Consider the following 27,658-nt stretch of genomic DNA (forward strand, 5'->3'; position numbering starts at 1 on the left):
TCCACCCCTACAACCAAGCCAGCCCATGACGCCTTCCTCCTTTTCTTTCCCTCATCCCTTCTCCATCTCTTTCCTCCTCCTCCTTCTTCTTCTCCTAGAGAAAAAGAGAGAGAGAAAAAAAAAATTAAGAGAGAGAGGAATCGAGATGACGATCCTGTACTCCTTGGTGGCTCGTGGATCGGTGGTATTGGCCGAATTCGGGACGACCCAAACGAACGCCGCCACCATCGCGCGCCAGATCTTGGAGAAGATCCCGGGGACCAACGACAGCCACGTGTCCTACTCCCAGGACCGCTACGTCTTCCACGTCAAGCGCACCGACGGGATCACCGTCCTCTGTATGGCCGACGACACCGCCGGACGTGAGCCCCTTCACTTGCCTCTATTTCCCTATTCTTCGATTTGAGTTTGGATGCTTGGTTTGTGGAAATGGGTTTTGAAATCTGAAAGATTTCCATGCTGCAATTGCGTAGATTTGGATGTAGCAGGAGGGAAACGAAGTCGGACTAGTACGTCGATTTCGATTAATGTGATGTAGTTTAGTTGAACATTTAGGAAAGGGCATATTACTGATAAGATTTGCTGAGATTAGACTGTTATGATGGTTGACTTGTGTAAACTGGCTCAATTTGGGAGCAGTACCAGGATAATCTAGGAAAAAGAGACATTATTCAGGATGATTTGAACATGTCCGATAGATGTCTTATCGTGTGTGAGTAAAGAGAAGTGATTCAATTCAGTTGAAAAGTGCTAGACCAAATAGTAACTCTTCTTATTGTCAAAGATAACCTAAGATAGAGCTAAATGGAGTAAAATAAATAAATTCATATACCAGACCCTAAGTAATGAATCAACAAGGATTACTTGCTTTTGCCATGTAAAACGAGTTGACAACTTAATATTTTACAACATCATAGTATTTATTCTCTATCTTTGCTTGATTATCCTTTATTGTTCTTTTTTTCCTGGTTTTACATGTATAAATGAGAATTAACTTAGCAGATAGAGACTTACATTTTGCAATAAAGTTCTATTGTCTCTCTTCAGAATTGTCCTTGTATCTGCAAGTTACATTTCATATGACATATTACCAGCTTCATTGAATTGCTTGTATAGGAAGAATTCCATTTGCATTTCTTGAAGATATTCATGGAAGATTTGTCAAAACATATGGTCGTGCATGTCATACGGCTCTTGCTTATGCAATGAACGAAGAATTCTCAAGGGTCTTGAGTAAACAGATGGAGTATTATTCCAGTGACCCCAATGCAGATAGGATAAATCGCCTCAAAGGTGAAATGAGTCAGGTATATTTGAAAATGCTATTGTCTTCAATTGTTGTATATGTTGACTTTCACATCCATGTTCATGAGAATTGGAAGTATTACTCCTACCTTTTCCCTATATATCTTGTACTCTTGGTGCTTTACAACCTTTACTTCTCTGATTCAAGCAGAGAAATATGTTTTTGAATAAGAAAAGCTTAAGTATTCTCTTTCAAATCTGGAGATTCTGTTGATGGTTCAGAAGCTAGGTTTGAGTTTCCAGAAGTTCCTATAGAAGATAAAAACTTAATTTTGCCACACAAGGATAATGTAAAGAATGGAAGTATCTGAGTGAAGAAGGAATTGTTAAAAGCTAGACAAGGAGTGACACATCTTTCTGCCCATGGGCTTGATTAAGTCATTAAACCCACATTGATAATGTAATTTTTTGCAATTTAGTCATCGGAAATCTGATATATATTTACCTTGCAAAACTTTAGTACTGTATCGAATATAAAATCACTTTGTTGCTTGTCTTGGTCTTTATGAGCACAAACCGGAGATGACTTCTTAATGTGCTGGCTCGATCTGCTTTATGTTTCCCATGAAGAGAATGAAAAATGTTGTGCCAAGAATGAACTAAGTATATCATTGAAATTTCCCTGTACGACCTGCACTAACCTATAGGAAGTTCCAAGCTGAGGGGTTATATATACATGATTACTAGATGTACTACAAATTTCTACATCTTTGACCAATATGAATAATGGAATATTCCTTATATCCACTTAGTCAAGTATCTTATATAATAATATAATACTTTTGTTTGCATTCTTTGGAAATATGAGCAATTGAGCATCATACATGGGAATATTTTATCTTCAAATAGTTGGACAACTTGATTTAAAATTCCTGATATAATTTTCTATTCATTTATAGGTACGCAATGTCATGATTGAAAATATTGACAAAGTCCTTGAAAGAGGAGATCGATTGGAATTGTTGGTTGATAAAACTGCACATATGCAAGGAAATACAATTCGTTTCAGAAAACAGGCCCGCCGTTTTAGGAACACGGTGTGGTGGCGGAATGTAAAGCTCGCGTATGTATTTTTCTTAATAAGTGATAATTAACAGTTTTTATGCACTTAATAATTGCATGTTCTCCTTTTGTTTTTTCTGTTTTACTCTCTTCTAAAGGTGTATTTAATTATTTTATTTTTTTCTAATCCTTTTTTGGGGCATGTTGCTTATCCTAATGGAGAGTCGATCCTTCTTTAAAATGCCTAGTTGCAGTAAGTACCAAAATGGCTTCATAATAGCAAATAAGCCATCCTTGCACACCTGAAATTCTTTTTGCTTTAATGGAAAAGAAATATACATATATATAGGTGATTTTTAGGGTCCACTTTGGACTGGTTTTCTGGGAGATTGGAGGGGTCAGTTCTTGCAGTGCCTTCGTTTTCTTCATTACAATTCAAATGAGGAAAAGGAAAACATAGTGTAGCTGAGGATAATGACCTACCTTTTTCAAAAGTTGGGAACTGAGGATCATTATCCTCTTCACGTTCTGTCATGTTTTCCTCTTTTGGCAAAGATGGAAAAGGGAGATATAGTGATCTTCCTCCATCAGATCTATAGAATGGTTTTGTAGTATTCAGATGAGCTTTAATTTTGTTATATTATTGATACCTTGACCATAAAAGTTAGTTTCGCCTCCTTTTCTTGTTTTGTTCTTTCTGGAGATTGTATCTCTTGACCTATAGTCTTATGTGTATATGTCAATGATTGTTTCTTTTTAACTACTTTACCTTAACTAGCACTAGTTGTCTTATGTTTGTTGCATCAGCTGCTGTTCATCCTTTTGTTTCGGCATCATTTCATATGGATAATATGCTTATTTTGCAGGGTTGTGTTGATTCTCCTCCTCTTGATTATAATTTATGTGGTGCTCGCATTTGTCTGCCATGGCATCACACTCCCAAGTTGTATCAGGTAAAGTGTGTGCTGTTATCCTCCTGTGGTTGTTTGATACTTCTGTCCTGGGACAAGTTTGGTAGCTTATTTGTTTTGGCTTTGTATGGGAAAATAACCGTGCCCGTTATATTATTTGTTATGCCTGCCTAATGGGGACTTGTGATTCGTATGTAATGAATCTTACATATACCATCTTATGTCTTTGTTATAACATTGTTTTGGAAAAAAAAGAGGATCTGTGGTATTGAGAGAGAAAAAAAAGGTCCTTGCCAATAAGCAGCAAAGATGACAGAAGCCTCTCTAATGGTTATTGTATTTGTTATCTTGAATGTTAACTTGGACCAGAGAAAAGGAAGAAGAAAGGAGACATGCTCATCTTCACTTGCAGTGGCACACAGCATATTTGGCTGTAGTGTAATCCAGTAATCAGCCCTGTGATTCTGTCAATCCTTTTCTTATTGTGCAATGAAAATAATCAGTGTTATGTAATCCCAAGCTAGGAGGTATATCAAGTGTTGGTCATCTTGTATCCAGCACAATAAATATGATTCACTAACATGAGTAGGTTTACTAGATAGTAGTCATGTTTATGGGCTAGAGATTCATTAAGATTGTCAAAATATGAAAATGGAACAAAGATCAGCAGGTTGAAGCAGGAAACACTATGCTGAGCATGATACAATTAGCTACATATAGCAATGTAATAAATATTATCAAAGAGACTTGATTGGGCTCTCTTTTTTTGTAAGAGAAATTTGTATATAATATCTTGTCTTCTAACAAAATTATACTTTACATCCTATATTATTATTATTTACAAATTTGAGTTCTATAGCTTAGCGAATATGTGCAGAAATTATTAGTTAAATTTAATTAAACCTTTAGATTAGTTAACTATATTAAAAAATTATAAAAAATTCTTAATTAAATCGTACTAATGTATTTTAATTATTTTAGAAGTTAAATATCTTTATTTAACTTAATATTCTCATTATATGCATAAAGGTTTTAAAAAAAAAATTAAATGAAGAGCTTAAACAAGCGCACCTGCTTATGAAAGAGTAGGGTGTTACATATAAATTTAAAAAATAAATTAAGAAAGTGCACTTGGTTAAACTAAACATGATAATTCTGTCGCCAAGTAATTGAAACAATATATTATAGTAAGCATGTATGGAAAATAACCTGATAATTATAAAATAAAATAAAACTAACCTGATAATTAAATATCCATATTTACAATCTCTTTCTAAATATGCAGTAATTCTCATTTGTGACCCTTTGCTCATGGGACGGATCCGGGTCGGATCCATTTTCAAGTGATAAAGGATTTTATCCGGTACCCGACATATTGCCAACCCTAAAGTCTAGATTCCCGGCTCCATCTAAAATAAAGCGTATTCCCATCCTTCACCTCCTTTTTATCTTGATCTCTGTCCTCGAATCTTCGTGTCGTCCTCCCTTCAGCGATCATGTCGTCCAAGCAAGGTGAGTCCTCACGTTCTCCTCTCTCTCTCGATCTCTCGATCTCTCTTGATCTCTGGATTTAGGATTCTCTCTGATCTGGTTATAGGTGGGAAGGCGAAGCCTTTGAAGCAGCCCAAGGTCGACAAGAAGGAATACGACGAGGTACTCAAAATTCGATCTTCTATGTTCCGATCCTTTCACGTATTCATTGGATCGGAGTTAGTTGGGCCTTCTGACTGTGTTTGATTTTGTGTTTATGATTGGATGTCTTGTTATTGGTCCGGACGAATTTTCTTTTGTTCCGTTGAATTGTTTTAGACTGGTTAGAGGAGGAAGGATATTTGGATTTCGAGCTTTATTTGTGCTTCAGCATTTCTTTTTTTTCATGATTTTATCTTATATTCTGGACTCCCTTGAGGTTTTTATCTAACCTAGGGCTTGAATTCGTTCTCTTTGGTGTAAAACCGTAGAAGCTATGGTGTTGATCAATATCTGAGAAAGAAAGCACCATCTTTTATTCTTTCTTTTTTAATTGGGGATTTTTTTATGATTGACAATATACCTAAGGATTAAAAGAGAGAAGATGAAATTGAAGTTTCAATGTAAATCCAACGGGAATCTGTGGAGTATATAATTTAGCATACGGGAATTTGGTCAACTATTGAATTGATTGTCAAAATAATATCTGTTGGCGAACCAAAACACCAGTAACAGACTGGTTACAAGACTTATTGAGGATAAATTTTAGCTTGAAATTAAATCAAACCTCATTTTCTATCTTTAGCTTGCTGAGCATATTGAATAGTTCTTTAAATTATTTTAATGTTATATTTGATGCTAGGAATCTCAGAAATCAAACTTTGCATATTTTTCGTAACTAGATATCATTAATCTTTTTATGTATGATAGTTTTATGCTGTGGCAGTTCCCAAAATATTAAGCTGTTTAGGCTATTATGGTGGTTTATGTTTGTAGATTTCATCTTTGAGTTTTGAACTCTAATGATTTGGTTATGTGTTTGGCTCATAAATATTAAGCTGATTGATTGGCAATTTCTTTCAAGAGAGATTTTTGAAGGGCTATTCAGTTGTGGTATTGGACTTCGTTTTTCGTATGGATATATCTTGCATTTGGAATATATCCTTTGCATAATTGAAACTGTGATAAACATGATAGGTCTTTGAAGCCATTTGGTTTATATGTTTCAAAGGCGGCCTCTTGCCTGAAATTGTCGAGGCTGGGATATCCATTACAAGATTTCACAAATATGCCTGAAATCGGCTAAGCTGGGTTATCCATTACAAGATTGCACAAATATACCTGATTATACATGCGCATTAATACTAATATGGTTTTGCTCTGATATTCCAGTTTTATATTGGTACAAACTGAAATTGCTCAGATTTGATTTTGTTCTGAAGTTTCTAATGAAGATCATCCATGTTTTTAGAGCCTGTTGGGCAAGTCTGGGATACGAATCTAGAGTATTTCAATTCTAAAGAATTTAGATGGTTGTCCAATTCATACTCTAGAAATTACTTATGGAGTAATTACTTTTATTAAATGTTTGAATATAATAGAATTAAGTAAGGCTCTATTCATTGGATTAAGAGGGATCTTAGCTGCCGGTGTTTTTTGGGAGTTCACAGGTAGGTGGGTTGTGGGTTAGAGATGATAAGTGATCTTGGAAGAAGAGAGAGCAGGGATGGCAATCACTTTTAAACTAAAATGTAAAAACTTACATTGCTAAGAGTAGGTTATTTTTTACCCCAAGATTACAAGACTTCTGGCGTGAATGTAAAGTATTTTGTTACTCTGTTTTTGTATTCAAACTGCATTTAGAATTTCTAGCGTTTTGGACCTAGTACCCAGTAACTTAGTGTTGCCAAACACCCTCTTACTGTATATTTAGCTGATGAATGCTTGATGTGAAAAGTTTAGAAATAATGGTTATATTATTTATTTACTTTTAAGTTGGAGTGCCAATTTATTTTTGTTGTTTAGCAATATATGTTATATATGTCGTAATGCTAACATCTTTCTTCTGTATGTAGACTGATCTGGCAAATATTCAGAAAAAGAAGGAAGAGGAAAAGGTGAATACAGTGACTCAGTTGAATATTTTGTAACATTGTCTCTTTCCCTTCTATTTCATTAACTGTAGGGACTTCTTTTGTTTACTAGCTTCCCTTAATTTATTTGTTTGCAAGCAGGCACTAAAGGAACTGAAGGCTAAGGCATCCCAGAAGGGAGCTTTTGGAGGTTCAGGTCTTAAGAAAAGTGGGAAGAAATAAAAATCCATGTAACCCTCTTATGATAACAGGACCAATTCTGGGCACATCTAGTCTGTTGTATTCTATAATAACCATCAAGCAACTCTTCTGAGATTGTTTGCTCTATATGTTACAAAGGTGATTTCTACTTGTGTGGTGAAGCAGATCATAATGAATACTATTAGTTCTTGATTTCAAATAGTTAACAAATGAAGCTGGCTGTCAGTTGGAAAATGGATGATGTTAGTAGTAGCATGGAAATTTTACGAGTTCCTTGATAAAATTTATATTCATATAAAGAGAAGTTCTTAGAAATTCCTGACCATTGGTTGTAATTAGAGGTTTAAGAAGCTAATTTCAAGGTTGGGAGGTTTCTAAGTTTTCTTAAATTATTTCCCATCTTAGCGGGTTAAAGTGAATCTTAAGTTGCATACCGTGGTTACAAAACAAATAATCCCGATGCCATTAAAGCTAAAGGAGTACTTAGTTGTTAAGAAAACAAGAGAGGAGAGTTTACTCTTAGATGTAGAAAATAAAATTAAAATAAAAGGAATAATTATCTTTCTTAAGAAAAGAAGTCATTTTACTGAAATCTGATCATTTTATTGAACTCTATTAATCATACTACCTATGGAGGAGAATTAAACTCACACCCTTCATTATGGGTTAATAAGATCCAACCCCAAACCGAGTTACAGTGATAGATTATTAAGACTTGATTTTTAAATAAATTTGGATTTGCTTATTAAGTGCATTGGCTAGAATTTGAAACTAATCAATTCAAGCTTAATTCTTTGGCGTAGGTTCAAAATTAACTTCAAACCAAACTTGAACAGAGCTTAGCTCTATCAAGCTCGGCTGGATTACACCCCCTGAACCAGTCGTATCTACGATTGCTCATACAATTCCATTCACAATAATAGAATTCACCGTATTAACATAGATTTATCCTTATCCACATACACAAACTTATAATACTAATTTGACTGGCAGTCACTTAATAGTTTGCAGGAATAAAGATATGCAGCATTATACCCTATATTTGTTATCATTCATATTTACATCCACATAGAAAACAAATAATCTTGTAAACAATTGAGTCCTTTTTATTGGGCTATCAAGCAAGTAGAACATCCATCTTATGCAACTAACATCCCAATATTTAGATAATGGGAAATGGATTTTATCTGCAGAGCAGGGCTGATTGCAACTAAGGTGATGAAGCAATCGACAGGCACCCTCATCCCCCCGACATTGATGGATTCGAGTTTGTGACATTTATTTACAAGCATGAGAAGACCACTCTCAGTCACATGGCGGCAGCTCCAGAGAATGATGGTCTGTAAAAGCAATCAAACCAATCTAAGCATTTTGGAAGATAATAGGATATTAGAAGTTCATTCCCAGAGTAATTACAACAGTTTGTTGTGGTTTTGATCACTATAACAGAAGCTAGTCCAAGAGAGAATATTTAGATTATCGACTTGGAATATAGGAAACATGGAAAAGGAGTATAATACCTTACGTTACCGACTTGCGCTAACAGGAATCAAGTAAATTTAAATTGTTTAACCAATTCAGAGTTACATGACAAGATGCAATTGGTGGATCCACCATCATATCTAGCTATGGGTCCTTTTGAAGTGCTTACTATTTACCACCAAATTGCACACTGTGTCACTCAAAACTTTTACAAAATGGAATTTCTTCCCTTGACTATTGCGCATCATGGCATATTGCATACAGACATACATACTCATATGCACATACTTTTGTAACTTATTATTTAATTAATCTAGATGATCAAGTTAAACCTTTCAGGAATTGGGTGTCACTAGGAAAATGAATGTCTGAACAAAGGACTTAGTTTTATCAAAATGTACAATGGAGCTTACCTTCAAATGTGGACAGCTATTTGCAATTGCATATAGAGATTCATCTGTAATAAATGTGCCACCAATGTTTAAGTGTTGTAAGGAATAAGCTCTAGAAACCTGCAGAATTAAAGAGGGATAAATGAGCAAGATGTATGGAAATAAAAGAGCAATTTGCAAAGAAAGACAGTTCCATTTTGCCACTCTTTTGCAGAACGATTTCGTAGCTTTCTTGGACCGAGATAAAAATCAGCAATGACTAACATACATTCATAAAATTCACTGCAACATGCAGCATTACATATTTAAGTTGCATTTATCCCTTAGAAGTAACAGAAGTTTCTTGTAAAGAAACGTAATATGACCTGTTCCAGTCAAGAGACGGATTCCAGATTGTAAAGGGGTCTGATTCTTCTACAATATCCTATAATAATACCAATAGGATTGACAAAGAAAGGTATCACAAGTAAGATGTCGTCTGATTCTTCATATTCATGTAGTAAAGTAAATATCTAGCTAACCTTTATAAACAGGTCACATGATTGGCACTTCTATTAGTCACCACGCTAAAAACACCACGTGTATTAGAATGACAATCAGTGAAGCTAAAAACAACAAATAAAAGAAAAACAGTAGCCACATTAAATCAAATGACTAAAGACATTGCGTTCCTTTTAAAAGTACAGAAGATTGCTGTTTTGTGCAAGTGGTGCCTATCGATGTACATCTATCAGCTATTATGCTAAATCATCTCATGCAAAACAAAACGACATGTTGCGGAAGTAGTAAAATATATGCATACTGTCAGTTTGATGCTCAAAATAGCAAATATGTTGGGGCAACAAAAGCATACATTTATTAGTCGCATAACATACATCTGGAAAGCTAATAAATCTTATACTATCCAACAAAAGTTCCTTACCAGATGAATAACACCTTTGTCAGTTATTCCAGCCATACCCCACAAAGATATAGATGTCAGATTTCCGATACATTTTGCTAGCGAGATCTTATACAGTCCTTCATCAGTTATTTGACAACCCCAACAGCTTCGAGAACTATGAAGAGAATACTATAAATTAGAAGATCCAAATATGCAGATATTTAATTGCTAAATAGGCAGAGCAGGAGTCACATATGACATGCTCTGACCCATTATAGTCGACAATAGCTTGATGTAAGCATATAAAAAGGATAAGTGTGTCAGTGAATTTCCTACAAGTTTATCGTCCAAGCACCTCCCAATAATATATGGTCAGCTTAAGCACAACTAAAAGATGAGAAGAATCTCGAAAGAAAGTACATTTTCTTTTGCAGTGGCTGCCCAGTTGATGCCTGTCCTCTAATAGTGCGGCAATACTTTCAAGAAGCGATAACTAGCATTCCTAATCAAAGTATCCTCCAAGGCATCATCAAAAGATTTAAACTGGAATTGCATCACAGAAGTTCTACGTTTCTCAAAGTAGGAATTTCAAATCCATACTACCTCGAATAAAAGCAGAACTGAAAGATACATGGACCAAGAGTGCCTCAAAGAGATATCATATAAGATTCAGAACTGTTATGTTTAGAGTTTCATTCACATCCTCTACATCTATTAGCTATAGGAACACTAAATCCAAGATCAAATTATTCCTTCCTGTGCACTTGTGCAGTTATTTGTACATTTCTGTGGAATGAACGAGCAAAGACCCTACCAAAATAAGAGCGACAACGACTGAGAACCAAACTTTTCATTCATCGTGCCTTGAACAATTAAATGCAAGTGCAAACCCTTTTTTTTTTTTTTTTTTTTTTTGCACTTTCGAGTTTGATTGCACCTAACCACAAACATCTCACAGAGAACTAACACTCAAAACTTCAATTGGCCATCAAAAAAAGTTGGATTTTAACCAATTGGCTCAAAAGCTCGAGCTTTAAGGTAAAGCACCAGCAAGGCACATCATAGCTTAACAAAATCAGAGCAACCGACGAACAAGAAACAAGCTTTTCACCATAGTACGAAAGAGTAATACTTACATATTGAGCTCCCTGAGATTAAAAGCCGCATGAACAATCCGAGCGGCGGACGCATCGTCCATCCGCTGCCCGGCGAAGCTGAGCACCTCCTTACTGGCCAGGGACTGGTCCACCCCTCGCCGCCACTTCCGGCAAACCCCACTCGCCCTTCCACCAAAACACCAGAACCAATTAGGCGACCAAAAATATCTACAATTGGAGAACAAATATTCGGGATTCAAACGGAACCATACTGAGCTAAATCCTTGAAAGAGGAGAGGAGGGAGAAGGTATAGGAGAGGAGGTCAACCGGGAGTTTCTCTATCTCGGGCTCCAGTTCCATCACCGTCGCCTTCTCGGCTTCTCCCACCTCCTCTTTCCCCATTTGATGTGGAATTAATGGGGGAAGAGTAGAGGAGTTCGGTGCGTCCAGAAGAAGAAGAAGAAGAAGAAGAAGGGGGAATTATGATACGAGAATAGAGCAAGGGAAACGGAAATATGTGGCTTTGAGTCACCAGAGGTGTCCCGATTGATCTCTTTATATAGTTAGAGCTTATCTGGGGTAACTACTTGGTAAGCGTAGTGACGGAGTTACAATATGTGGTCATCTTGCCGTCATTGTATAAACATTACACATGACAACCCGAACACGACAAATGCGCGATCCGGTGGGGGGAAAAGTACGCTGCCTGTGAAATCAAACGTGTAAAAAAAGTATACAATTTAAGAGAAATAAAGGGGCCGAAACGGAAATAAGCCAAAAAAAAAGAAGAAGTAAATTTTACATATCACTGCCTATAGTTTACCAATTTTATTATTTAGATTTTGTAACTTGACCATTATTTTTTCCTTACAAATTCTTATTTAATATCATATTATTTTAACTAATTAATGTTAACCAAATTACTAAAATAATTCTACAATTTCCTCTCACTTTATATATCTCTCAATCATTTTCCTCGAATATCTCCTCTATCTATCGTCGTCTTCTTCTCTCTCTCCTCTTTTTGTTGTTGTGTTTTCTTCTTCTTTGAAAAGAGAAAATACGATGAAAAAGACAAGGATAATTTAGGTACTTAGATTTATAACATTATTAGTGATTATCGAAAACATACATTATGCAATACCATTACACAAATACAATATCTTCTAGCCATAAGTTGTCTATGACCGAAATACCTCATCTAAAATATCTGATATCTTTATATACCCCGTTGGAAGGAAGAATGAAGAAGCTGACTTGGAAAACATTTATATGTACAATAATATTCTATTAAACACCATGTTGTCACACATTCTTATCTAAAATTCTTTTTATATGGTTCACGTACATATTATAATTAAAATACATGTTATAATTATATAAATAAAAAAGAAAATAAAAATAACTATAGAATCCCCAGGCCATAATTAGCATATAATTATAGTATAAAAATAGATAGAGTCTATTGATCTCCACACATCAAAGATAGGATACAAATGAGAAGTATATTTTTTTAGATTTAATAAGATGCTAATCCACTTGTATAGACACTTAAAGACCTATACTATCATAATCGTTGTTATCTATTTTCGAGAACATACTTAAGTAATGTACATCGAACACTAAATTATAAAACTGTCTACGACTAGAATACCTTACCTAAATTAATGATATAAAAAAAAAACACTTTTCTACGTTACATAAAGTATTCTAATTACTGACGATATTATAAGATGACTTTTGGTTGAAGAAAAATGGACTTTTATTCATGATTATCATGTAATATTATAAACCATTCATTTCTAGCGTTTGTTTGTTTGACTAATTAGCCATTTTAAATAATTCATAGCCATCACCACCATGACCAGATAATAATTATATATATAATTATAATATCCATAATTACTTTATAAATATTCTACGAATAGAATAGACGTCGTATAATCTAAATTAATTAGCATACAGAAAAATTATTAAAGATTAATAAGTCTGCCACATCGTTCTTTTTGTAAACTGTTTGTAAAAGCTACATTTTTCGGCCTATAAATTCAAGAATAATACGTGTCAAAGCAAACTTCTCAGCTCACGATCTGACCAAAACATAAACAACGCTTCTTTCCCGTCGGTCAATACCTTACTTTCTTGATTAAACTTTTCATTACGCAATGTTAGCTGTGATTCGAGTATTTATTTATAATCATATAATATATATTTCTATAATTTAAATGATAGTCAAGTGGCATGGCACGGTATAAAAAGAAGGATATTTTATAAATCACACCCTATATTTTATTTATTTTATAATTTTATATTTTATTTTATAAAAACTAATTTTTTATTTTTTATTTATAATTTTTATTTAATATTCTGATATTATTTTGATTAATTCATATGATCAAATTAGTAAAATGTTATTATTATTATTTTTCTTTCTTTTTTATATATTATAATAACGGAGGGTGTTAAATAAAAATTATTAGGGAATAGTAGAGTTCGATTATGAAAGTTTATTGGGCGTAATTTGTGAACTTCCCTAAATAAAAAAAAAAGGAAAAAAGAGGACACGTGCAGCTCCGAGCATACTGTGGGTCCATCGGACGGTCGACATATCCCGTCTGATCTGAGATCGAACGGCCCAGACGCTTCTGGAAGCAAGCTAGGGTTTCTGCCTCGGTGGCGAAGCAAACAATATAACATCGACGAGGTCGTCGCCGATAGGATTCGCGGTGCAGTCCCCCCCTGCCCTCCCAAATCCTTTCCTCTCTTCTATCTTTTATCCCCATTACTCCCAAAAACCCCAAAAAAAAAATCAGAAAAAAGAGAAAAAAAATCCACAGAAAAAAAACCTAGAAGTTCTCGATCTCTATCTATCTAGGGTTTATCGGAGGAGGAGAAGGGAAGAAAAAAGACAAAAAAAGGAAGAGGAGAAAGGTAGGGATGGCGCAGGTGCAGATGGCGGCGGCGAATAGCGGCGGTGGTGTTGGAGTAGGAGGTGGTGGTGTTGGTGTTGGGGGTCAGTTCTCGACGACGTCGCTGTACGTGGGGGACTTGGAGATCGGAGTGCACGAGGCGCAGCTGTTCGAGCTGTTCAGTGAGATCGGCCAGGTGGTCTCGGTCCGGGTTTGCCGCGACGTCAGTTCGCGACGGTCCCTCGGATACGGCTACGTCAACTACAGCAACCCCGTCGATGGTGAGTTTTGTGGGTTTTTTATCGAATGCAGGTCGATAGAAAGTGATTTTTTTTCTTCTTAGATTGCATCTGGCTCTTCGATTACGCATGTTTCTTGTCTGTCCCAATGGTATTTTGATATTATTAGAGTTTGCCCTTAGTATGAGTAACTGCGTGATCTTGGAATATGTGATGTTGGTTAGTGAGTAATGGGCAAAAGTTTGGGAGATACATTTGTTCTACAATGCGATAAATGCTACATGCGTGGCGTCGTACTTCAAATTGCTATCTGGTTTCTGGTTTTGGGTGCACCAGGAAAATTTTCCGACTTAGTTTTAGAGACTGAGCCAGTGTGTCAGATAAGCTCTTTGGCTTGCTTCCTGCTCGAGGTTGGTATTTTGTTTAACAAGCTGAGAGCAAACTGTCTTTGGATTTCTTGAGTTTGACTCAATTTCACTCCTTAAGCTAGATACATCTGGTGCCTGAACTTAGATTCTTTAGAATGGCAAAATACTAGGCTGATGTATAATTGCAACAAGAGATTGATTGTTTTAAACAATCACAGCTGCATAGCTGACATTACTATTTATTTAGACGACGCTAAATCTTTGTCTTCCTATTTTGTTGTGATTTGATAGCTGCAAGGGCGATGGATGTACTGAACTTTACTCCCATCAATAATAAGCCTATCCGTATAATGTATTCAAACCGTGATCCAAGCATCCGTAGGAGTGGGGCTGCAAATATATTTATTAAGGTACTTACATTCTGAATTATTTTTCTTCCTTTTGTCTTTGCTCATTTTATTTTCCTCTTTCCTCATTATGAACTGTTTTGAGTGACTCAACTGGTTACACTTATTGTGTTTATGCTATTTTTTTTATTTCAGAACCTGGACAAGACAATTGATAACAAGGGATTATACGACACATTTTCTGTATTTGGTAATATTCTTTCTTGCAAGGTAGCCACAGATCAATCTGGCCAGTCAAAAGGCTATGGCTTTGTTCAATTTGAGCAGGAAGAGGCAGCACAAAATGCAATAAATAAGTTAAATGGCATGCTAATGAATGATAAGCCTGTTTTTGTTGGACCTTTTCTTCGCAAGCAGGAAAGGGAAAATGCTTTTGATAAGACCAGATTTAATAATGCCTTTGTCAAAAATCTATCTGATTCCACCACAAGAGAAGATTTAATAAAGATCTTTGGTGAGTATGGGAGTATCACTAGTGCTGTAGTAATGATGGAGGCTGATGGTAAATCCAAATGCTTTGGGTTTGTCAATTTTGAGAACTCAGAGGATGCTGCTCGTGCAGTTCAGGAACTTAATGGAAAGAAATTTAATGATAAGGAGTGGTATGTTGGAAGAGCTCAGAAGAAGTCAGAAAGAGAGATGGAATTGAAAGGAAGATTTGATCAAAATATGAAGGACGCAATGGACAAATCTCAAGGACTTAACTTATACTTGAAGAATTTGGATGATAACATTGGAGATGAAAAGCTGAAGGAAATATTTTCAGACTTTGGTAAAATTACCTCATGCAAGGTATTGTGCAATTCTCTGTGAAAATATTATATTCATTTCTTCATAAATGTTCAATCTTGCTGGATAAGATTCGATTCTGCAACTTATAGGTTATGCGGGATCAAAATGGAATTAGTAAAGGATCCGGATTTGTTGCTTTCTCAACTCCTGAAGAAGCTTCCCGAGCTGTAAGTTAAATGATCTACAATGTATTGTGTTGAAAGAGGTTATCAATTGACACTTATATCATTGTTTCTTCTTTCTCTATAGCTTATGGAGATGAACGGCAAAATGATATCTGGAAAACCACTCTATGTGGCACTTGCTCAGCGTAAAGAGGAGAGAAGAGCTAGATTGCAGGTGCTTTTCTTAAACCAATTAAGTTTTAATTTAATGTGCACATTTATAAATTCTAGCCACTCTGAAATTGGCTGGAACTAACTGTTAATGAGTGCCTGTATAACATATTTTGACTTACTTACTAGAAGCTTTAATTTTTTGTGTTTACTAAATGCTCACATGCTGCTTCTATGGACATGTACTTAGCGGCAACTTGTTCATGCTTCTTTATTTACATTTTATCTTGAATTGGATAGATTATTTTTCTCTATACACTTGCCAATTCTAAAGTTTCCATTAAAATCTCCATATTCTGTTGGCAGTGTAGCTAAGAAATGGTATAATAGAATGTATATCTTGTTACATGTGTTGATATTCATTGTAAAATAAAATTCTCGTCAATCCAAAAGTTTGGACAAAGTGGTAAAATGAAAAATAAGAGAGAATGCGAATAATATGTTTTGACTATATTATAAATAGAGCCCTCTATTTGCTAAAATATATCAAACCATGCCCGACCATTTGATTAATAGATATAATTTAACTCGACTATCAAATAAACTGAATTATATGATTAATTTGGATAAAAGGATTGTTCCTAACTCTCCAAGTCCCTGTATGATTAATTTGGATGGAAGATTCATAGAACATGATAAGTAATTTTTGTATGTTGAAAGAAGCGTTTCTAGTTGTAATACAAATTACAAACTTTCTAATGCCATTTCTTCTTTTAAATCATAATTTTTCTTATGAATATTTTCAAGTTTATAATTTGTACTTCTTTGGTTTGTATATTGTGTTTCTTGATTGATTTATCCTTTATAAAAACACAACAAACTGTTTTCTATATGTACTGCTGGTTGTCTTGCTTCTTTGAGTTCCACTTGCTGACCTTCCATTTTTTTGATCTCCAGGCACAGTTTTCGCAAATGCGACCTGTACCAATGGCACCTACTGTTGCCCCTCGTGTTCCCATGTATCCTCCTGGGACTCCAGGTCTTGGACAGCAACTATTTTATGGTCAAGCTCCACCAACTCTTATTCCTCAGGTAAGTGATGCTTTATATGAATGATCTTTATTAATGAACTATCTATCATTTTGTATGTGTTATTAGGATTGAGCATAACTTGAAAGCCTTTTTGTATCTACGAATTCATATCAGTAGCTCAATATCAGGGTAGGGAACTTAAGTTCTCATAAACTTATAGTGTTCCTTTTCCAGCTCTAGGTTATTTGTTTAGAAGTCACATTTTCTTGAATTTAGCAGTGCTAGGTAGAAACTTCACATCGGCCCAACGAATTTTTTTGTATCTACGAATTCATATCAGTAGCTCAATATCAGGGTAGGGAACTTAAGTTCTCATAAACTTATAGTGTTCCTTTTCCAGCTCTAGGTTATTTGTTTAGAAGTCACATTTTCTTGAATTTAGCAGTGCTAGGTAGAAACTTCACATCGGCCCAACAGTCTTCAGGTGTTCAGCATGACAAACTCCAAAAATGTAGGTGTGGGGCAATTCTAATGTTAATATGTAATGAAAGATAGTGTATACATCTGTGCTGAAGAATGTACATATAAAATATGACATTTTGTAGAATTGATTGACATACGGTGAACGTCTTTAATATTTATAAAGTTACTATAATATGACAGGCCTGACTACTTTCCTAGTATTTGCCAATTTTCCCTAGGAAGACAGTTGAATTTCCAATCTATTTACAAGATTTAATTCTCTGAGTACGCTTTAATGAGAGTATTTCAATTTAAGTTCTCAACATAATCATTCCCTAGTGATAAGAGAGTTGCCTATGTCAAAGTGTTTTTCCTAGTTTTAGACTCCTTCCATTTTGAGAGAACTTTGTGCCCATTGGTACTTTGTGCCTGAATTTCAACTGTTGAGGTAGATATTCATAATTCATAATTCATAATTCTAATGTTGTGTGTATACTTTATGTTAATTTTTTTCCTGATTTTGGGTATGACCTCAAATTGGTTGTAGGTTTTGGAAATTTGCCAATTCTCCTGAGACTCTTCTTAAATCTGAACTGTGCTTTAGCTAAACATGTAGCTGGGGAAAAGGCTAAAAGATGGTGATTAGTACTTCCATTCTCCTTTCTATAGACCTTTTGGAACTCTCCTCCCCTGTCTCTTCTTTCTTCTGATAGAATTCTTGTTTTGATTTTTTTTTTCCACTTTATAAAGAAACGAAGTTTCACAATTGTTCAAGAAGCACAGTAGTTGTACCATATGTATGTCAAGACTGCATGGTGATATTACCTAGCTCTCCATAGTAGTATAAGTTTTGGCTGGTTTGATTTTGTATGGAAGAGCAATCTTGGCAATTTCATCCAACTTCTATATTTCTGTTTCAAGCCCAACAACCAATTGATCAGATGTTGGATGTGCTAAATTTGACCTTATTTCTGCATATCATTGAGTAGCAGGATAGACCTCGATGAGATTACTTTTATTGTTCTTTTACCTAGGTGTTTTCGATGTACTCCCAATGATAATGACAAAATAAAAAGATTATGTATGCCTGTTGCAGAAGACTATTGCTTCACTTTGTTGTCATGTTTGGTTAGATCTCAGCACTTCAGACGCATCTTATCAACATCATCCATCTGATTCAGTTGCTTAGAAATGTTGTCTTCAATTTGCCAGACTTGATCTTCTGGATAATTTGCTTCATATATTGGAAGTTATTATTGTTTAGACATGGTCCACGTCATTAGTTATAAACGTTTTAAGTGATAGTCAGTTGAATACACTGTTGAAAAGTCCACACCTTTTCCCTTCCAGCCTGGATTTGGTTTCCAGCAGCAGCTTGTTCCTGGAATGAGGCCTGGCGGTGCTCCAATGTCAAATTTCTTTCTACCATTTGTTCAACAAGGTCATCAAAGCCAACGGCCAGGGGGTCGACGGGCTGGAGCTGGTCCTGTTCAGCAAACACAGCAACCTATGCCAGCAATTCAACAACAGGTGTGCTTATCAGCTCTTTTAATCGTTTTATGCCGGTAATCCTAATTTGGTCACTGTCATGACCATACTTTGATAGGTACTAGTCTTATTTCATATAACTATGATGCTCTTTCAGTGGAAAGAGCATGTTGGTTTAAGTGTGCTTTGTCAATTGACATATCACATCAGGTCGGAGCATGTTTTGCCGCGCATTGAACCATTGTGCTTTTGCCTTTTTTTAGAACAAACAGAATTTTATTTGTAATTTTAACACATCACTTCACTCTGATTTGAAGGCTCTAGTGGTACTTGTTTCCTAAGATGTTATATAGAAGATATATGGATGCTCTCATAGTTTATCATGAGACGCCTTACAGTTATGTTGGATCCTGACTTTGCGAGTAATTTTAGAGGCTTACAATTTTTGTTCTATTATGGGCATATTGCAGATGCTTCCAAGGGGACGTGTCTACCGCTACCCACCTGGACGAAACATGCTTGATGTTCCAATGCCTGGTGTTGCTGGAGGGATGTATTCTCCATATGACATGGGAGGTTTGCCAATGCGAGATGCTGGCATGTCACAACCTATTCCAATTGGGACTTTGGCTTCAGCCCTTGCAAATGCTTCTCCTGACCAGCAAAGAACGGTCTGTTCCCTTCCCAGAAAAACAGCTTATTGTTTTAATTGATGCGCACAGCATTTGTGTTCCCTTTCCAAGCCCAATTTGGCATATGCCTTGTGCACTATGATGCCCTTTTTAAAATACAACATTCATCTGCTGTCGTACTCGTGCAGTGTCTTCTATACAATGTGTTGCAATTTGTGCATTCCAAGCACCATTCCTTCACTCGATACGTCATGCAAGCACAAATTTATCGTGCTTGATCTCATTGTCAGATGACAGTAGTAGTAGGATATAATACACAGTAACTTGCTGGTCTGATAACTAGTTTATAAGTTATATGATATATGATTAAGTGCTGATACGTTTCTTATTTTTCTTCTAGATGCTTGGTGAAAGTCTCTATCCACAAGTTGAGCAACTGGAGCGTGATCATGCAGCCAAAGTCACGGGAATGCTCCTGGAGATGGACCAGACTGAGGTGCTTCATTTGCTGGAGTCGCCTGAAGCGCTGAAAGCCAAAGTTGCAGAGGCCATGGAAGTTCTCAAGACTGTTGCTCAGCAGCAGCCAAATGCACCCAACGATCAGCTGGCTGCACTATCTTTGAATGATGGCCTAATTTCCTGAGTCCTTTTTCCCCTTTGGGTGATCAGGAATTTTATTCCCTATGGATGATTTTGCCTTAGTTTTGGATTAGGAGTTGCTACGTGTGCTAGGTTTTGCCTTAGTTTTTTGCACTACGACTCGCACGGTTTGATAGGTTTTGAGGTCAATTTAGTCTATACTATTTAGGCTTTGTGAACTAATTTATGTGACTTGAGATCATTTCTATTCACGACAATATTGTTTGGTCTCCACGTATTTAACTGCTATTTATTTTTATGCCGGGAAGTGGTGATGGATACTCGGGTGTTTTTTTTGGGATGCTGCAAGTAGGAAGTGTTCCATCTGTTTCCCCTTTTTTCTCCTGCACTGTTGTTGTCTATGCGGCTGTATCACAGGCTTGGACCTCTTCTCTCCCCTCTCCCACGATGCTGGAGCGGTGATCTGAGGTTAGTGTGCCTTAAAAACTTCTTTCCTGCTTGTTATGTTATTTGTTATGGATAAGTCTGCTATTTGACATGCTTATTTTGATCATCGAAATCATGACATAGTAAAGAATCATAGTAGATAATCAAGGGGTCAAAGTGTCAAACTTCACAATTTTTTTTTTTCACTCTTTGCATACGGCCATTTTTATTTTTCATGGAATGAATAGAACTCTTGAGGTAGGTTAACTCTGTCTTGGCTTGGGTTTTTTTTTGTTAATAGGAGGATTGACTTTGTTGTCTAGCCATTATTTGATATGTTTTCAGGCTCAAGTATTTTTGGCACTTTTGTGCAAGGGAGGATTAGTTATTTGTTCAGCTCATGTTTAGCTCGTGAATGAATGTTAAAGGATCCTTTGAATGGATGGTGTTATTATGGCTTAACAATTTCTTGCTTACCTTTTGTGTGGTTTTATCTTTTATTTTAAGATAATGTTTGATTTGTGCATAATCATTAAACGATGACAAGAGATTTATACACATTACAGTGGAAAAGGAATGGCATATGAACTTTGTTACGGAATAGTCACACTTGGCCCTCTTACTCATTTTTATATAGGCCCCTTAGTTATGTGGCATATCAACTTTTTAACTATGCAAAACTTTTGAAATGCTCATAAATTTAATCCTCCTTATAGCAAAAAAAAAAAAAAATGATGCATTGACTTATTAGATATATGCTAAGATCCATTTGGATATAAAATAAATTTGTTGCTACGTTTGTTCATACTATTCATAGATTTTAGAATGATAATTGCTGATATGGATATTCTGATCCAGAATTATCTACTAATCATGGTCATAATGAAAAGAAATTATTATTTCATTATATAAGGACATCATTAATTCATTTTATTCTTTATAGCAAGATATTATATGCACTGATTAATTATCAAATATGCTTACATTTTATTTGCAAATAGAATTAAATAGTTACTCTTTTTATACAATGCTGATATGGAAATTGACAATTTATCATTATAATTTAAGATAACAGCATTCTGCAAGTAAAATTTATCGCATTTAGGTCTATAAATTCTTTGACTCTATCATGCGTAGCAGAAAAAACTTCAATAGGTGTAGAGAAGATTTCATATATTATTGACTGCTGAGCAAGAAGTTAAGTACAGGTAAGTGTTTCTCTAGTTTTCTACATCACTGGCAAATCCTTTTTTCTTCTTTCTTTATGTTCTCTCATTTTTCGGATTGCGCATGCCTCTATATTTTTTAGGCCCGTTTGATTTCATTTGTTTTTAGATGCAGCATTTATAGTTAAATAAGAAATTAATATAAACATAAATTTTATAATTTTCTTTATCTTGGCCATCCTTATAGGATTCATAATCAAAAATTTAATTTTTATAGTACATTTTGTTTGGTTAGATATAAGTTTTTCTTTAAAAAAAAATCTAAATATATGAAGCGAAACAATTGCTTTGTATACGTGGATTATAAATTTGTTATTGTGTTAGTGATACTAATACATATGTACTTAGTTATATTGTGTTAGTAGGCGAGTACGATAACTCAGAAGCTAATTCTATAGAGACACGAGGAAAAAGATATATTCAAGGCCGATTCTTTTGTCTCGACGGAGAATAAGATGATAGGGTTATAATTTGATCATTGCCATGTATGCAAGTAAATCTGTTGAATTTTCTCCAATATATATGTAGTAGATTTGCAAGCCCATGTTAACCCTAAGAGAGGTATGGCATTAAAAATTTATGGTTGTTTCTTCACTCTAAAGTCTAAACCCTAGTTATTGGTTAGAGAATTGACTAATAAGCATTCTCTTCTCTTCCTTCTGTTATAGTCGCTTTATATTCAAAGAGCAAGGGAGAAGAGTACGAGCATTACAGCAACTTCTTTAGCATTGGTGAAGTTTTCGATTATTTTGTTGGAAAATGAGAAAAAAAAAATAACGGAGAGAATCTAATTAAGAATCTAACATAGATATCGGCAGTATTTTAGAGACTAATAATGAGAAGCCTTAATGAAGACTCTCCTCTCTTCTTTTCTTTTTCATTCTTCAACAAAATAAACAAAAAAACGTCTATCATTGCTAAAGACGTTACGTTATACTCATCATACCCAGCTAATATCTCTTGCTCTTTAAAAATGTGAAGTGACGCTAAAGAAAGTAGAAGAGTATTTATTAATTCTCATAGTATAATAATCGTCATTATTTGGCGTCTCTGTATCATTAGCTTATGAGTTGTTGTCCTCGCCGACTAGCATAATCTTGACAAGTATATCCAAATCTTCATCACTAATGTATATATATATATATATATTCAAATTTGAATTTGGAGAGAAAATAAGATGAAAGAAAAGAAAAGAAAGGAAAGGAAATGCATGATTGAAGTAAAAACAGGAAGGTAAATAAATGATCACACGAAGAATTGCATGACGGTCTCGTCCATGTACGAGCTGAAGAAGCGTGATTGGGGATTCCAAGGCAACTCCTCCCCGATGAGACGGACGGCGCGCTCCAACCTCGTCCGGCCCGTGCGATCGGCGGCCGCGATCTGGCGGAAGCGGAAGAGGAAGAGGGCGGAGGCTCTGGAGATGGCGGCGCAGAGATTTGGGAGGTGCCTTAGCGATGGAAGGTAGAGGTTGAAGGGCCACAGCAATGGCGAGAGCTGGAAGAGCGGCATCATCATCATCATGTTCATGGGTATCTTCGCCATCACTATGATATGGAGCACCATCTCTCTCTCTCTCTCTCTCTCTCTCTCTCTCTCTCTCTCTCTCTCTCTCTCTCTCTCTCTATTTGCCCCTCTTTTTTATTATTATTTGGTTCAAGAAAGAGGAGGATAAGATCGATACTAACATTAAAATCGTTTCGTATGATTTACTGCACTGGTTGTAGGAAAATCGACGGTGGTGATGTCCAGGTGGCAGAAGCTTGTTGGATGGTAAAGGAAACCGATTAATGGATGGTTGTAGTATATCCAGTAGCCTATCAATGCAGCGATGTTGTTGTCCCAAGCCACGTCCCTATCATGTAGCGACACGTGGGCACCAGGTTGGCATTTACAATTGAACTCTAGTGGAACTAGATATTCTTTTTTTTTTTAATATATATATATATATATATATAATTTCTTATTTGTTGTTATTGTGGGCAAGAGTAGAGTAGTCGATGATACATTAATAAAATTCCAAGGCCTCGTTGACTTTTTGTTTTGAGATCGGGAGTCCCGAACTGGATAGTAACCTAGTAATATGTTAATCAAATAAAATATATAAATACTCTTTTAAATTGAATCTAATTGTATCTTAATTATCAATCTTCTCTCCCTCTCCTCTCTTTTTAAGAAAATAATTATTTTTATTAGAAAAAAAAAAGAGATTTCTTTTTCACTTTGGCTTATAAAAAATAACACTGGGAAAAATATTCATACACACATAAAAAAATTTAAAAATTATTATTTAATATAATGTATTGATATGTTTAATATAAATTTAAAATGACCAACTAATGATTCTATTATAGAAATTTAATAATAAAATTTTAGTAGCATTTCCATGACACAATTTTTCCTAAAGAGTAAATACTTTTTAACTTTCTTATGGCCAATCAGAGCATATAGTTCTTTTTCTTTGAAGAAAAGTCTGCAGAGTATTATTCACTGTGAAAAAACTTATAAGAACAGAAGTACACAATAATATCCGAAGGTGATCAATCTATTACTCTTTTTATTACAGAGATATTCCCTAAATATCGGGAAAGAGATTCTTCCACCTAAAAACCAAAGCAGAAATGGCCCACTGGACATGTGTTCAATAGCCCACACATGGTGGAGAGCTATTGCAACGGATAAGTAGAGTTTTTGACCAAACTAGTCCGCTTCCAAAACTTTTTTAACGGAATAGATTACTCTTGAATTTATTTATCAAATGAGGTCTAATTTAGACTAGTTATAACAAAAACGAAGAGTTGATCGGCGTTTTTTTCTTAGGTAAAAACGATAAGGCTGATCAGTTTAGTATTTTTATCTCGTCTTAAAACGCTGATCTGTTCAGTATTTTATGTATATAAATCATTTTAACTTAGTCTTTTAGTAATTTAGGGAAAAAATTATCTGGTGATAAAAACGCTGAGCTGATTAGTATTTTTAAAAACAGTGATCAGTTCAACGTTTTTATTAGGGCTACAGTGAATTAGATCCTATTTGATAAATAAATTTAAGAATAGTCTATTTTGAGAAAAAAATAAAAAAAATAAAACTATTTTAGTCAAGAACTCCCAATAAGTACCGCTCTTGTTTTCTATTTTCTAATTTTTATGAGCCTAAAATTTAAAATTGCGCTAAATAAAAAGTCAACCCTCTTCAAAACGCAGTAAAGAAAAGCCGGAGGCTAAAGATCCAACTTAACTTGGACGGAATAATACATCCCAAACATATCTCTACCTACAATAATTTGGAAATTAGGGTATTCCTCGGCTATCCCAACAAAAATTATAATTTATAATATTTACTACAATTAGTTCACTAGCTTAATTAGCTTCACGGTAAGTGTGACTTAACTCAAAATTTGTAAACAAGGAAATCAGGTGCTTGCAGTCTTCAATAATTCTTTAATTTTAAGTCTCCGATAGCTCAACTTTTAATCAATTAGCTGAATTAGGAGTTGAAAATAAGTTTCGATTGTAATTCCTTGAAGCCCCAAGTGCCTCCATCGCATTAAAACACAAGCATTAGGAATTTTGAAAATCTCAAGATCGCCATCAATATTAATGAATTCCATTCTCAGGATTATTGGAGGTAATATTTTTATTAAGAGAGCCTTGGTAATACTCATGTTCAAGGATGCTAGCCCTTCCATTTGTATCAGATTTGGAGAAGCATGCCAACGATGACTCTGGAATAGTTTTTCCCTCTTGCTTCCTCTTCCAAAGCTTTTGCCATGCAGAAAGGATCTGGGAAAAGTGTAGATAAGAACCCTTAACTCCACCACTAGCTATCCCCTTCCTACATTGAAGATAAAATCGTCGTCGGAGAAGTTAGGAGGGCGACTAAGGGAAAGAAAGGCGAAGTCTGAGAGAGCTAGCGAACCAATTAAACTGACAGCCATGAAGAAGATGGTCGACAGTCTCCAGCTCCATGCTGCAACGTGGGCAAACTTCATCTGAAAGAGAGTGGCCGGAGATCACGCTTGGACGTGTCGATTGGACAAATAAGTTCATAGTGGCTAGATTCGTATCTTTCGTTAACAATAATAATAATAATAATAATAATAATAATAATAATAATAATACAATTGGATGGAGGGAGAGTAAACTTAAATTTGAGTTCCAACGACAACAACCACGTACAACTAGCAAGTCTGATACATACTACACTACTACGTACGTGCAGAGAAGCACGTAAACATCACACACATCGCCACAAATAACATGAGGAGTTGGAAGAGAAACTTGTTCGTCCAAACTAAAGTAAACCATCCCTTTTCACGGCGCCGGAGGCTGATTTAACGCCGAGTAGGACTTATAACCCGAGGCCCGGCTCCGGTCCCTTCCTCCATCCACCACCACCGGCGCTTCCACCTCCGGAGACATCGAATTAATTTCACTGCCCACGTGGTTCACACTGCACGGTATGTAAGTGTTCAACGGGCAATACATCGGCTTGCTCGCGAAGAACCTCGCGCAGTCCACCGGCGACCTCTGGTTCGGGAATCCGGGTATGCAATTCTTACTCACGTCCAATACTCCCTCCTTTATCAACACCCCGCAGCTATAACCCACCGATGTGAAGTAGTTGCTCGACAGCGACAGGTTCATCAGGCTGCCGCCTTTCTCTCCCAGTCTGCAGAGCACGTCCGGCACCTCGCCGTATAGGAAATTCTGGGCGAAGTTTAATTGTTCCATGCTTTTTAAGCACCCGAAGGAGAGCGGTATCGGACCGGTGAGCACGTTCGTCCCGGCGTCGAACACGGTGGCTTTTTTTAGCAGTCCGATCTCGAAGGGGAGGCAGCCGGCGAGGCGGTTGCCGAGGAAAAGGACTTCGAGGAGCGTATTGGACGTTTTACCGATGGATTTGGGGATCGGGCCGGTGAACATGTTGTTGGCGAAGGTGAGGTAGTTAGCGGGGGTGTTGCCGAGCTCGTTGGGGATGTTGCCGAAGAAGTTGTTGTTGTTGAGGAAGAGCGCCTCGGCTTTGATGCTGAAGACTCCGGGGGGGATGGTGCCGCCGTACTTGTTGAACCGAAGGTCGACGAAGGCGAGGTTGGTCAAGGGCAGGACGTTGTTGGGGAAATTGCCGGCGAGCTTGTTGTTGCTGACGTCGAGCTCGTAGAAATATTGGAGGCTGACGAGGCCGGGGACGGTGCCGGAGAAGCTGTTGGAGTTGGCGTGGAAGAGCGCGAGGTCGGGCAGCTGGTCGACGAAGCCGGAGACAGTGGGGGCGGCGAGGTGGAAACCGTTGAAATCGACGGAGGCGACGGTAGGGGTGTTCTTGAGGTTAGGCGGCGTGTCGCAGAAGAAGCCGAGGTACTTGTCCTTCCTGCAGATGTCGAAGCCCGTCCAGGTGCTGGTCACGTTGTTGGGGTCGCTGGTAATCGTGTTCTTGAAACGCTGGATCACAAAGTAGGCGCGGTAGAGTCGCATGTTCGGGAAGTCCGACGGCCGCGGTACCCGCGACGGGCTGTTCCCGCCCCCGCCACCGGCCCCACCGCCGGCCCCTCCTAAGGTGGTGCCGGTACCGGTACCGATACCACTATCGGATGCATTAGTGCTGTTATCGTCGATGCTCGACGCGAGAAGGGGGAGGAGGAGGAGGAGGGAGAAGAGGGCCACGCATTGTATTAGGAAACGCATTGTATTACCCTCAGGGGCTGAGTAGTAGTAACAATACTACTGAAGGTGTGGAATAAATAGCAACAAAAGGTTCGAGGCAAACGAAGAGAGAAGAAAAGGTATTGGTGGTTGAGGTAGGGGGGACCACTTTCTAATTCTTTTCTCCTTGTCCTTGCATACAAATGCTTTGAGACGACGAACCAGTAGAGATTTGACAAGAAGAAAGCCCTCTATACATAATTGCTGCTCTTTAACTTTTGTGCTCTTCTTTTATATAAAAAGATAGGGGATTAGATCCCAATTAC

General features: G+C 36.5%; 4 protein-coding genes across 4 annotated transcripts; 2 read left to right on the top strand and 2 right to left on the bottom strand.

Annotated features, from left to right (window-relative positions):
* Nucleotides 1–11: 11 nt before the first annotated feature.
* LOC140773568 (vesicle-associated membrane protein 711-like) lies at nucleotides 12–7,196 on the top strand. Its single transcript, XM_073116190.1, has 7 exons — nucleotides 12–362; nucleotides 1,117–1,307; nucleotides 2,205–2,368; nucleotides 3,174–4,730; nucleotides 4,816–4,871; nucleotides 6,764–6,805; nucleotides 6,923–7,196. Exons 1-4 carry the CDS (start codon nucleotides 26–28, stop codon nucleotides 3,262–3,264), a joined length of 783 nt encoding a protein of 260 aa, XP_072972291.1. The 5' UTR covers nucleotides 12–25; the 3' UTR covers nucleotides 3,265–4,730; nucleotides 4,816–4,871; nucleotides 6,764–6,805; nucleotides 6,923–7,196.
* A 702-nt stretch (nucleotides 7,197–7,898) lies between these two features.
* LOC140774219 (F-box protein At5g67140) lies at nucleotides 7,899–11,344 on the bottom strand. The gene is made up of 5 exons (XM_073117123.1): nucleotides 11,109–11,344; nucleotides 10,876–11,022; nucleotides 9,779–9,914; nucleotides 8,878–8,976; nucleotides 7,899–8,322 (listed from the first exon to the last, which is right to left on the bottom strand). The coding sequence occupies exons 1-5, from the start codon at nucleotides 11,237–11,239 to the stop codon at nucleotides 8,122–8,124; spliced, it is 714 nt and encodes a 237-aa protein (XP_072973224.1). The 5' UTR covers nucleotides 11,240–11,344; the 3' UTR covers nucleotides 7,899–8,121.
* Nucleotides 11,345–13,551: 2,207 nt separating this feature from the next.
* Nucleotides 13,552–20,361, top strand: LOC140773395 (polyadenylate-binding protein 2-like). The gene is made up of 9 exons (XM_073115924.1): nucleotides 13,552–14,027; nucleotides 14,645–14,763; nucleotides 14,896–15,552; nucleotides 15,642–15,719; nucleotides 15,802–15,891; nucleotides 16,785–16,919; nucleotides 18,672–18,851; nucleotides 19,280–19,480; nucleotides 19,842–20,361. The coding sequence occupies exons 1-9, from the start codon at nucleotides 13,775–13,777 to the stop codon at nucleotides 20,082–20,084; spliced, it is 1,956 nt and encodes a 651-aa protein (XP_072972025.1). The 5' UTR covers nucleotides 13,552–13,774; the 3' UTR covers nucleotides 20,085–20,361.
* Nucleotides 20,362–25,770: 5,409 nt separating this feature from the next.
* LOC140774797 (uncharacterized protein At4g06744-like) lies at nucleotides 25,771–27,404 on the bottom strand. Its single transcript, XM_073117924.1, has one exon. It carries the CDS (start codon nucleotides 27,372–27,374, stop codon nucleotides 26,007–26,009), a length of 1,368 nt encoding a protein of 455 aa, XP_072974025.1. The 5' UTR covers nucleotides 27,375–27,404; the 3' UTR covers nucleotides 25,771–26,006.
* Nucleotides 27,405–27,658: the final 254 nt, after the last annotated feature.

The sequence above is a fragment of the Typha angustifolia genome, chromosome 13, assembly GCF_048772165.1.
Source record: "Typha angustifolia cultivar Huaian chromosome 13, ASM4877216v1, whole genome shotgun sequence".
Classification (NCBI taxonomy): Eukaryota; Viridiplantae; Streptophyta; class Magnoliopsida; order Poales; family Typhaceae; genus Typha; species Typha angustifolia.

Bases quoted from the DNA above. Each gene is read 5' to 3' on its own strand.
- LOC140773568 (XM_073116190.1), top strand. From the start codon at position 26: ATGACGCCTTCCTCCTTTTCTTTCCCTCATCCCTTCTCCATCTCTTTC. The intron at 1,308-2,204 runs GTATATTTGAAA...ATTCATTTATAG, and splicing joins TCAAAGGTGAAATGAGTCAG to GTACGCAATGTCATGATTGA. The intron at 2,369-3,173 runs GTATGTATTTTT...CTTATTTTGCAG, and splicing joins TGGCGGAATGTAAAGCTCGC to GGTTGTGTTGATTCTCCTCC.
- LOC140774219 (XM_073117123.1), bottom strand. From the start codon at position 11,239: ATGGGGAAAGAGGAGGTGGGAGAAGCCGAGAAGGCGACGGTGATGGAA. The intron at 11,023-11,108 runs GTATGGTTCCGT...TTTTGGTGGAAG, and splicing joins TCTTTCAAGGATTTAGCTCA to GGCGAGTGGGGTTTGCCGGA. The intron at 8,977-9,778 runs GTAAGGAACTTT...TTAATTCTGCAG, and splicing joins ACAAAGGTGTTATTCATCTG to GTTTCTAGAGCTTATTCCTT.
- LOC140773395 (XM_073115924.1), top strand. From the start codon at position 13,775: ATGGCGCAGGTGCAGATGGCGGCGGCGAATAGCGGCGGTGGTGTTGGA. The intron at 18,852-19,279 runs GTGTGCTTATCA...GGCATATTGCAG, and splicing joins TGCCAGCAATTCAACAACAG to ATGCTTCCAAGGGGACGTGT. The intron at 19,481-19,841 runs GTCTGTTCCCTT...TTTTTCTTCTAG, and splicing joins CTCCTGACCAGCAAAGAACG to ATGCTTGGTGAAAGTCTCTA.
- LOC140774797 (XM_073117924.1), bottom strand. From the start codon at position 27,374: ATGCGTTTCCTAATACAATGCGTGGCCCTCTTCTCCCTCCTCCTCCTC.